General features: G+C 36.6%; 1 protein-coding gene across 1 annotated transcript in view; it reads right to left on the reverse strand.

The window, feature by feature from the left end:
• The window catches only part of Pdhx (pyruvate dehydrogenase complex component X), a 46,952-nt gene that overhangs the window by 24,991 nt on the left and 9,330 nt on the right, over positions 1 to 12,631 (reverse strand). Inside the window, exons 2-3 of the mRNA XM_070032603.1 lie at positions 11,167 to 11,247; positions 148 to 248 (exon numbers count right to left, since the gene is read on the reverse strand). Of these exons, the coding sequence (XP_069888704.1) occupies positions 148 to 248; positions 11,167 to 11,247 (182 nt within the window). The remainder of the gene's footprint in view (positions 1 to 147; positions 249 to 11,166; positions 11,248 to 12,631) is intronic.

Consider the following 12,631-nt stretch of genomic DNA (forward strand, 5'->3'; position numbering starts at 1 on the left):
GAAAAAATAGCCTATTATTAGACCTTGAGAGTTAAACATCTGGACATTGGAATTAAAAATGCGTAAGTGATAGATAATGCCCCACTGTAAATAAAGTATACATTTGCATAAGGACAACTACATTTAGGAAAGAACAGAAACACTTACAACTATTTTGGCCAAGATGCCGTCATCGCCTGCGTCTAAGGTAACCACAGCCTTGTCAGTCTCGATTTCACACAGTGCATCTCCAGCACTCACAGCTTCACCTACAAAACAACACTGGGTTTGTTTCTTTCTTTTAAATCTGAATAATTCCTGAAAACAAATAACAAAATATTCTGTAGATATTTCTGCTTTGTAAGAACAAGTAGTGTGTGTGTGTGTGTGTATGTAAGCTTTGTGGTATTTTTGAAGTTACATTTGTTATAATGAAAAAGCTATTATTGAACATATATTAAAGTGAAATCACCCTTTAGAGACAAGAACAATAAAGATATAACCTCCCTGGGATAAATCCATTCCAAACCTCATATAGCCTCCTTTTCAATACACTTTGACTAATTCCATGAAGAGAAGCTTACTACATAGATAGCACTTTTGCTTAGCATCTAAGGTCAAGTTCAAAATGCCTGTCTTACCACACAGCATAAATGAATAAAAGCATAATGAGTCAAAATGGTATGTAACAGAAAAGACAGAAAAACTCAAAAATCTGATCAGGATTTACACTAGACAGTGAGTTTCTGGATGCAGAAGCAGGTTCACAGTGGAGGGAATGGGATGGGTACAGAACTTTTTCTAGGAAATAAAGGAAGCTCAAAGAGCCTCCTAGATCCAGGGGTCTCAGACTGGATTCCTCTTAAAGCTAGAATACATCAGGTGTATATTCACAATATCAAGTTGGCCCAATAAGCAATCAAATGTTATTGACAAAGATAGAAACTGTGGGTTTGGGAACTGGTTGTATAAAATCACTCTTTCAATAAGAGGAACCCAGTTAAGCCACATTCTGCAGGACTGCAGTTGGTACTAACCTCAAATCACAGCAAAAAGAGGTTATTGGAAGAAGGTAAGAGGGGAAGAAGGAAAAACATTAACACAGCAAAAATCCATTCAAAAATAAACCATAAAACAAAGCTCTCAAACGTAGAAAGCAAGCCACAAAGTCAATAATCAGAACAGTCTGCATTTCAGTACAGCAACTCATTTAGCACAGCTTGCAGAAGATTTTAATATAAATATCTTTAAAATATTAAAAAATAGGAATGAAGGTAAAAGCCATCACAAGCACAAGAAAAAAATTTAAATAATCATTACCTACACAAATGAAATAAAATCAAGGAAAAAGGAAAGAAAAACTAATTTGAAATATTGGAAATAAAAAGTCAAAAAGTTATTGAACTAAAAAGAATCAATCAGATACATTATAGACTGAACACAGTGGATGAATATTATAAGTTAACAGTAAGCAACTATCAGGAACTTAATATGAATAAACAAAAAGATTTTTAAAAAGAAAAAGCAGTTAGGTGGCTAGACAGAGGCTGCAATGCTGGTCTACATGATATCCAAAAGAAGACTGGAAAGACAGGTGCAGAAGCAGTATACAAAGAAACTGCCAAAAACTTCCCAGAACTAACTAGAAGAGGCAGGCATCTTCACAGTGAAAGAGTTCTGAATAGTTGTGCTGGCTCAGAGGAGGCAGAAGGAAGTGTTGTGGCATTCTAGGAACATTCTAAATCTCTAAGCGTTAACATCATGGTACGTGGATCTACAAAAATGAAGGGAGCTTACATTTTATACACATTATACCTTTACAAAAAAATTAACATAAAAAAGGAGTATTAGACTGTATAAACCTGAGTCCATATTAGATACATTGGAGGGAAACTGCACACTATCAACAATAAAAACACAATTTAAACATCTATCAGAGGAAAAAAACAGTTACCTCACTCAATGGAATGGCAGACTGAGAGCACACTTCTCAGCAGCTGCAATAGAGGTCAGAAGACAATGAAGTAATATCATCACATGATGAGGAAAATAACTGTCTGGAATTTTATATGCAGCCAAACCACTCAGGATGAAATAAAAGTATTCTTTATAGCCATACAAAGCCTAAGAAAGTTTACCAGTATTAGTGATCACTGAAAAGAGCTCTTTCAAGAAACAGTTCATCAAGAAAAGGGAACGGAGATAGGATTCAGGAATACAAGAAACAAGTTATTACTGAAGTTGTTAAAATGTTATTAACCATTTCAAAATTATCATTTGAAGGTTTAAAAAGAGAATGTTTTAGTTATGTGCTAATTAACCATGCTAACAATTTTGATATAATTAAAAGGAAAAAGTACAGAACCACTCCAGACCTAATTAGCAAAATTTAAGCACCTGAAAAAATAGAAATATAATCTACAGAATTAAAAAAGATCAGAGGAAAAGAGAAAAATAACAAAATGTATCATCTTACAGAAAACAGGCACCCAAAAATAAAGTAAAAAGGGCAAAGAACAAAACTAGAACTGTACAGAAATGGTAGCAGTCTGAGTAATAATAAATATAAATTATTAAAGCCACCCATAAAAAAATTATTAAAATGATTACAAAAATAAAACCTTTGCAAAGGCACCTAAGAGACAGAAACTAAAGCAGAAAAAGAATAAAAGGAATGAAAAATATGAGACATATAAAAATACCTCCTCTCATATACCACCAAAGCAGCTGGATTAGAGACAGGCTGATCTACCAAGAGAATATGCAGGAAAATCTTAAACAAACTTCATTGTATAACAAGATGATTAAATAGGTAGATACAACATATCCTCAGTTAAAATAGTTCAAAGCCATTCATCGAAGTTGGTTTAATAAACATGTTAGATGCTTATTTATTGATCAGCTAAAAAGGACCTCATCTACACTCTGAAGAAATGCCCTTGTCAACAAATATTTCTATTGAAAAATGTATTGAGACACTTCATGGAAAACAACAAGTTTACATTTCTGACCTAGTACCAAGTAGACTGAAAACTGCAGCAGGATAATGTAAAGTCAGAATACTCTGACAGCATTTAGGAGGGTCAACTGAGAGAAGTTTCCTAGAAGACACCTCCACCTCATCTGAGCCTGAAAAGATGAGAAGGCAAGTGAAAGGGCAGTGACTCAGGCAGAAGGCAATATACTAGAGCCCTGGAGGCAGAGCCCAGACACTTCGGGGAACCAACTACAAGGGGTTCAGGAGAACTGGGATCAGGCTGGTGGGGTAAGCAAGAGCAGACCACAAAGCACCTTTGCACATCATATGGAGAAAATTACAGCTTCTTTATAGGACAGAGGGTTTAGTGCCTAAACAGATTCTACTTTGAAATGAAAAAAGAAAATACTGAACTAAACAGCCACTCATTCAAATACCTCTTAGATGCCTAGAATTAAATTTTAGAAATTGGAAAGCAGAATAGAATGATGTCAAGTCACTTGTTTTCACTCATATTCAAATTCTAATCACTCTTAAGATACTTGTACAGATTCTACTTTAGTAACACAACCTTTGCTGACCTACTCAGAGAAATGCTTTTGCTCCCACTTCTGAGTTCCTATAGCAGTTATAATTAAATTGAAAAAAAATCATAAATTTCATTAGGGAGTGTGATATTGCTACATTAGTAATTTTTTAACTTGAGTTTTCCTCCATTGAAGAGACTGAGTTTCTTTACAACAGTAAGAGGATATATTGTAAGCATGTTAACATTTGATTTGTAGGATGCTTGATTTGTAGGTACCCTCCTCTTATAAAACTATATCTATATCTACTTACATAACACAACCTTACATCAATTGTATGAGAGTGCCAAGGTGGAGAGGGAGGGATGAACAGAGAGAGGTCAGGAGGAAGAAATTGTGAGAAAACAAAAAGAAAAAATCTACCAACTATGATATGATAAACTTTACCCACAAACCACAGTAAAGTTTACAATTATATTATATAAGGAAGCAATACCCTTCATCACAAAACAGTGCCAGCAATAGACAAACTAATGTTAATGCCAAAAAAATGCTGAGACTAGTGCACTACCCCCCAGCCTCAAATCTACTGTTTGGCTTTCACTTACAATGTAGCAGTCTAAGAAAGCTGGACCTAGGAAATTAGACCTGAATTCTAATCCAAGCCACTAAACTGGTGCTCTTAACCAAGTTACTTATCTAATCTGAATGTGGTAGCTAGAGGAAAAAAATATAGACCTGTGTTAGGTTAACACTTCACATTCACCTTTAGATAAGACTTCACAAATGTTTAAATTAAAAAAAAAAAAACTAACAGGTTAGGCGTGTTACTAACAATTATTAGGAAGCTAGAGTCTGATTCAACAAGCATGAATGTTTCAGGCACTGTACCAAGCACTGAGTACAAAAACAAGAAGTTGTGTCTGTCCACCAAGAGTTTAGGCTAGTGGAGAAGTCTGGGCAGCTAGGATGGGCAAGGGCTCACAGATGGCTTCTCGGCTGTCCTGGTGATAGCTGACTGGATGCAGGAGGCAGCAGCCCTGGAGCTTCCTGAGCCATCTGCAAGTGGTCCCCGTCTCCACGTGGTCCGGGGCAGTGACGGAGGTGGAGCGGGCCCGGAGCAAGAGTGCGGGCCCCAGGAGGGGCCAGAGCAGAGGCCCGCCCGGGGGCCGCTCCCCAGCACCGGTGCCAGCAGCATTGTCCTGGTCCTTTCTCCAGATGGATGGGCAGCTGACAGGCGAGGATGGGAGGACACGGAGGCTTCCCTCTCTCTTAAACCAAACCCCAGGTATAAAGTACAGACTCAAGTACAGTTAGTGGTGACGTTTATTAACTAAACACAGAACCAGCTTTCACAAAACAACTCTGCTCCGACAAAACTTCCATGATCGTAATGGTAAATGACTGAAATGCCTTAAAACTGGATTGTGCTCACGGTGGCACAACCTACATTTACTAAAAACCATCAGATTTGTGCACTTACAGTGGGTGAATGTTAGAATATGTACATTATACTTCAATCAAGCTGTTAAAAATCAGTGTACTAGAAAAACAAAACCATTTGTGGAATTCACTTTTCAAAATTTCTCCGCTTTAGCACCACAAACGTACATATATTCCCAGAAGTAAAAGATACCAATGTCTCTTCTGCAGTAGAATCTAGATGTGGATAAATATTCAGTGTCTCCTAGTGATAGGAATAGTTTTACTTCTGAAGTACACTCGCTTGAGGCAGTGTAAGACCTACATAAAGACCATGTGAAGACTTCAAAGTTCTCAGTCACATGACGTACGGAATGTTCACAAAGAAGGACATGGTAATACAGGAATCACACCACAGGCCACAGGGAGCATTGCTCGTTACCACCTGGACAGTCTGTTCCACAGGACTACATGGACAGCAAAAAAATCTTAACCATCTCAAGACATAAAACACAGGTATATAGTCTCTCATAAAAGGGCTACAATAACTTTGCTTTCTATTATTTTGTTTAACAAAGTTGACTTTCCAATTGAATTGTGGCAATTTTAATTAGACAGAAAGTATTGGTGGCATGCTTCTCCTCTCCATTCCTCCCCTCCTCAAAACAACAACAACAAAAAACTTCACTAAAGATGTAGCACTTCAGCTCAATTTATCTTTCAGGAGAGTGAAACTGTGGGTAGTACTTAGCACTTTCAAAGTATCTTCTCCAATAGTTTTATGATGCAAACTTTCTATTCAATCTTAACAAATTCAAGGGCACTAAATATTCTAACACTTTTTGTTGTTGTTGCTGTTGGTCATGGGGCTTGAATTCAGGGCCTGGGTATTATCCCGAGCTTTTTTTGCTCAAGGCTAGTGTTCTGCCACTTTGAGCCACACAGCCACTTGAAGTTTTCTGGTGGTTAACTGGAGATGAGTCTCACAGACCTTCCTGCCTGGACTGGCTTCCAACTGTGATGCTCAGATTTCAGCCTCCTAGGTATGAGCCACCATTGACCAGCTAAAGTATTCTAACATTTATTATAAAATTAGAATTTTAAGACTCAGGGATTGGACAAATAGGGCTATAAACTATCAAGCTATTACACTGTTTGTGTAGCATAGAAAATGAAATGAAAATGAATTATGAGTATAACCCATTCAGCCAGAGTGTAGCTCGATTTGTTCCTAGGTAGTCTCACTACCTAGTAGTGGATGAGATAACCCAAAGGACAAATGGTGAGTTCTCCTTGCACTCTTACCCCTAACTTAAACACATATACACCTACACTCTATCAGGGAAAATAGTTCCCAATCATACCCAATTTTCAAAGAATGCAAAGGTTTGTAAGATGAATGTCTATCCACAGAGGGTTATCAGATTATCATCTAGTCTTTTGCAAAAAAGTAATTTAGCCAGATATGGTGACACATGTCTATTATCTCAACACTTAGGAGTGTTGAGGCAGGAGAATATTAAGTTTGAGACCAGATATTGTCGCAAAAACAAAACGAAACAAAACCTAGATTCCTAATTACATACAGTACTTTCCTCTTCAAGAAAAATTTCAACCTTCTTGTTATAAATTGTAAAATAACTGCTTGTAACCATATATTAATGAAGATCAAGAGTAAACAAAAACCACAGCTAGTAATTTTATAAATATTTTCATTACTAGAAGTTCTATTATATCCTTGTCAAAACTGCCTTGTGGAATTTTTGGACAATGACTACTATTTCTCACCTTCAGTTTCTTCTTGTATATCTTTCATCTTCTCAAACACATTTTCATCTATCTAGTAAGTTCAGTTGGTAGAATTTCTTAGAGGTTTAGTCCTGCTTCTTATTATGTCTACTGACAGATTCTTAAGTGAATGTTTCCATTCACATTATTGTGAGCTCTAGATAAGAGGGACTTTATCTTGGAATCTGGTGTGGCTTGGATTACAAGTTATATCCTGTCAAAATGACTTCAGCCTGGTAGCCCAGGGGGATCATCAGTATGGGACCATTTTACATCTACCTAGGGTTCTCACAAAAAGCAAGTTTACATTTGAAGCACAAATAAATGTGTCTATTACCTATTCTTTCCATATGCTGATGCCCAAGCCAGACTTTGCACCTGAACTTGTATTTCCTTAATTAACTGAACATCTTCCTTTGAATGCCTAATAAGTATCTCAGATTTTACCACATGGAAATAAACCCAAACCTAATTCTGTTCCCAATGTCAGCTATTTCAACATATCCCTCTTTCCAGCTCAGGCCCAGTGGTACTTATGGCCTTGGTTCTGACTCATTGTTCTCTGTGGTGCTGACATTCAATAACTGACCTTTCCTGAATTTAAATCCAATTGACACTTACAGGAGTCTTAGATAATATTATATCAAGTAGTGACAGGAAATGTTACTCCCTCTGCTTAGATGACCATGTTGATTAGATGGCCTCAGTGTAAGCTTTTCAACTAGCAACAGGCCAAGGAAACTACTTACATTGCTTACTGTCAACTCTGGCTTGATATTAGATACTTTAAGGACCTATCCCAAGCAGTACAATGCTCAAGGAAAGTATGCAGAAACTACTTCCTATTAAATAACCAAGAGAGTAGATTTATCTTGGCTTTAGAATAAAACCTTCACACATTTGATAAACTGTACATTAGTATTCCAGATCCTTCTTGTCTCACACCCACAGTTCCCTCAATGCAGCCAAACGCCTATTGTTGCCAAAGTGTGTCTCATGACATTTTTCTTCCAAGACTTTTTTTCATTGGGTTGACGTTGATATTCTCTGGGATGTCTCTTCTTTTCTTACCTTTTTTGTTTGATTCTTTTTTGTTCTGGTAATAGGGGTGTCTGAACTCAGGGCTTTATGGCTTGCTAGCTAAGCACTCTACCACTTGAGCCATACTGCCAGTCCATTTGTTTAATTTTTCTAACGGGAGTTTATTCTGCAAGAATCAGCTCAAATATTCCTCTTCTGCAAAACCTCCCAGGATGCTTGTCTCCTTCCCTTATTTTGGCTTATCCTCCCCTCTGCCTATACATTTACCAACCAATAGCTTACAGTGTCACCAGAGCTGTTCCAATTAGTATGCTAGTCAAAACAGGAAAAAGAAACATATTAACACACTCAGACACACAAGGGAAGAAGAACTCAGTAATGCTTCCAATCAAACAAAAACATCCAGGACCAGTCACAGCTTTTAATTAACAGTGCCAACTAATGAGATACTTCAATCACTTCATTACCCTGCACTAAAATTCACAGAGGAAAGGCAGGAAAAAAAAAAAAAAAGGCTTGAAGCTTTCTATATTACTAGTTATCAAAATCAGTATATTTCCTGGGATTTTTTTGTTTGCTTGTTTTACCACTGAAACTTGAACTGAGAGTTCAAGTATTCTTGATGTATATTTCGTGATTTAGTTATTATCCTTACTGATCTTCAAGCCAGCCTAGCTTTTGCTCCGGAAAGTTTTTTGTTTGTTTGTTTTTATAGCAGCCTTGCTTTCTGCAACAAGTTATTCCAAACTAATATGTATAATTCCTTCTTGGAGGAAGCTATTCTCCAAGGAGTCTTTATTTGCTTGAGTGGGAATTAGTATTTAGGAACTAACGTCTGGATATTGAATACTCCCTGCTACTAGGTTTTTTCTAGACACTACCATCACAAGGTCTTTCCTTAACCCTATTTTGCATCTGTTTTCCCTTTAAACCACATCCAAAGTCAAGATTCCCAGAGACACTATCTTAGCCACTGATTTGCTTTTTCCATAAAATATAAGCCTTAAATTAATACTACCAACCTAACTTCCATAATTATTCTAACAACTGAGGATTACTATTTTGGAGATCTAATCTATAGGCTTATACAATCAAATTTACTGCCAATGGGCAAATTTACTGCCAACTTTTTCATTCATCCATTTTGTTTTTGGTGGTACTGGTAACTGAACTCAAGGCCTCGACCGCTTGAGCCAGCCTCAAATGGCAATCCTTTCATATGTACTTCCCAAGCAAATGGCATTACAGGTGTGAACTCTATACTCAGTCCATATTTCTATCAGTGTAATGGTTAGGCATCCTTTCGTTTTCTATGTTTAAGGAACATTTGAAATTCTTTTGTCACAAACCATCTGCCACATATCTTGCCAATTTTCCTAAGTGGATAATTTATTTTCCATTTGTTGGAGATATTATTTGTGATACAAAAAGTAAATACTCTTTTTTTATTTCTCACTTAATTATTTCTCCTGCCTTACTATGATTATAGCTATGGTAGTTATTATCTTTATCAACAGTATTCTCATTTTTTGTATGGATTCTGAATTATAATCAGGATATTTATTTTACTGCCTGCTTCAGAAGAACTCATCAATTTTTCTTCCTAGTACTTAAAAATGTTTTCCTTTTTGTGTAGTTACTTAAAAATGTTTTCCTTTTTGCGTAGTATCTAACTCACTTGTAGTTTATCCTTGTCATAATATAATCATTAAATTCAGTTTTGTCTCCTTGTTTTGTGGCGATCCTGGGGTCCTAAGGTCTGGGTTCAAACTCAAGGCCTGAGTGTTATCTCTAAGCTTTGTGCTCAAGGCCAGCACTCTATCACTTGACTACAGCTCTGTCTTCAGCTTTCTGGTAGGTTTACTGGAGTAAGAGTCTCTCAGGCTTTCCTATCCAGGCTGGCTTTGAACCAATATTCTCAGATCTCAGCCTCTTGAGTAGCTAGGATTACAGGTGTGGATCACTGCACATGGCCATTTGTCTATGCTAGGTGTCTATATCATTTGCTTCTGCATTTTCTATTCAGTTCAATTAAGTCTATTTATTAATTTAATTTTTAATTTGTGTGTGTGCATGCATGGATGCATGTATGCCAGTGCCAGGGCCTGAATTTTTGCTCTCAACATTGCTCATAGCTGATATTCTATCACTTGAGCCATGACTCTAGTTTGGTATTTTGCTGGTTAATTGAAAATAGAGACTCACATAATTTTCTGTACGGGCTAGTTTTGAATCATTATCCTCTAGGATTCAGCCTCCTGAGTAGCTAGGATTACAAGTGTGAGATTTGGCTTTAATTTATCTTTTTAAACACCAATCAGAGGTTTAACTATACAAACTATGTGTCAGTAACTAGTAATATCATCTTCCTTCATGGCTCTTCTTTTGAAGGTTTTCCTTATAATTCTTACTCATATGTTCTTTTTTTTTTTTTTTGGGGTCCAGTCATGAGGCCTGAACTCTGGGCCTGGGCACTGTCCCTCAGCTCTTCAGCTCAAGGCTAGTGCTCTACCTCTTGAGCCACAGCGTCACTTCCGGCTTTTTTCTTTTTGCTTATGTGGTGCTGAGGAATTGAACCCAGGGCCTGCCTCAGGCATGCAAGGCAAGCGCTCTACCACTGAGCCACCTTCCCAGCCCCTCATATGTTCTTTCTAATGAAATTTATAATGACCTTGTCTAACACCAAGAAATAAAACACATACACACATACACAATGATAACATTATAAATTAAGGGTACTGACAAATTTATGATTCTGAAACTAAAGTTAGGAAAAAAGGACTAAAAATTGGGGAAAGGGAGCCTGAAAAAGTTTCACTATTCGGTGCATATGAGAAGAAAAGACAAAGGGCAAACCCGGAAAAGTATGTTCTATTAATACGAAATATTTTTATCTAAACAAACTTATACCAACTAGCAAAGAAGTAGAACTTATTTCATTTACATCACAAATCGTGCTATACAGCTGATAAGAGAAAAAGTGATCACAACATGAGTTATGGTATGTGTTTGTTGTTTTTAGGGCAGTGGCCATGAATCTGAAGTGATGCATTCATATATGATTAGGTGTTGCCATGTCAAATGCCAGGCTTTTTATATTGATTGAACATACAGGTACATAAAGGTAAAAATATTGCATCTTCTGTCACCATACAGATGCAATAACTTGGGTCCTCATCATTTGGGGAAGTTTTTATTTTGTCATTAGGCCTCACTCCTTGCTATGAATATTCTGTGGGCTGTAATTACACTTTATTAACCAGTACTCTTGATTTGTTCCTTCCAATGGGTGTCATTCATCTCCAGAGTATAAAATTGTTTTTTCTTTGTTTCCAGATATGAAATCTGCATCTCCAAAATTAAAAACATTAATATGGGGAAAAAAATGAAAAAAAAGTGACCAAATAGCAAATCATTTGTGCACTTGCTCACCTTCCTTCTTCAGCCACTTCACAATATTTCCTTGCTCCATTGTAGGAGACAAGGAGGGCATTAGTATCTTAATAGGCTCACCTGAAATTAAGAAAAAGAACAAATTAGCCACAACACACAAAAAATGAACTCCAAGAAGCACCAATAAGTAAGTTAATATTAAATGCTATGAAGAAAAAGGAGACTGCAAAGTCTACAAGTCCCAAATGGTAAACTATCCAGTAAATACTATGGAAACATAAAAATTTCTATGGTTATTATTTTTTTTAACAAAACTCTCTTTAGGAATACTGTCAGCACCAGTTTTCTATGCAATGTTTCAAACCACTAGTTTCTAAAAATAAAAATAGAAAAAAATGAAATTTTGATTTAGGTTTCATCCTCTTCTTTCCCTTTTGTTTCCACAAGATAGATCAATAGATAAGATAGAAAGACAGAGAGCTAGTTAGATGGATGGACAGAATTTACAGGTAAAACAACCAAAAGAGAAGTCTAATTATGAAACAAAGAAACAACCATTCAAGTGTTCTGGTTCAAGATTGGACTCTAAGAAATTGGTCACTTTTAAATTTTCTCTAATATTATGCTATTCAATATTCAAAGGTTCCTGCTAGCTAAGTATCAATAGGAACATTTGATTTGTTCCCTGTAATCCAACTAGTCATGCAAAAGACACACCTCAAATCTGAGACAAGTCTCACTGAAACGTAACTACTTTTCATTAGTCATCCAAAAAAGAAACACTCCATACCTATCGCTCCTTCCTCCACTCCACTCTTCCTTGTGCCCTTTCAGAGATATTCATTGTCTAGGACTATACTCAAAGAGCACACAGCTTTTACATTATAATTTACCTAAAGTTATACTAGTAAATAGTGTATCAATAAATCACATTTCCTAAAGTCACTGAAAGGATATATTATTTTCTCACATTATTCAATTCTCAAGACCCAGACAAGCAATTTACTGTAGTGTGGCTAATATATTTCAAAAGCATAGAAGGACAAAATGAGATTACTTTTTCTCCACTTAGTGTTTTAGGGTTAAAGGCAAGGAATTTAACAAACATGTTAATACTCTTTGAAAAATTTAACTATGAAAATTCCTGTGGTTACATGTTAAAGGCACATCCATTTCTTTTGAATAAGTGTAGTCAAAAGAAAACTTCTGTCTGCTTTCCACTTGTCCTTCATGTTCATCTAAAGAACTGGGGAAAAACATTCAGAGCCTTGTCAACATTTTCTTCTAAGAGCTTCCTGTCCATAGGAAATGTGTGTTTTCTTCACCCCTGTTCCTTGAGCTGAATATCAATGAACCTGCCTTTCAAAGGCAGGTCTGCAGGCCCATCCCATTCTGTTCTATTAGGGCCCACTGAGTGTAGGCAGTAATCTGCACATTGGCGTTTGCCTTGTACTTTCCTTCAACCAAAAAGCCCAATCTAAATGTAGGATTTTTTCTGAGAAGT

This window comes from Dipodomys merriami, unplaced genomic scaffold (genome assembly GCF_024711535.1).
Source record: "Dipodomys merriami isolate MVZ:Mamm:240054 unplaced genomic scaffold, mDipMer1.0.p SCAF_21, whole genome shotgun sequence".
Taxonomy (NCBI): Eukaryota; Metazoa; Chordata; class Mammalia; order Rodentia; family Heteromyidae; genus Dipodomys; species Dipodomys merriami.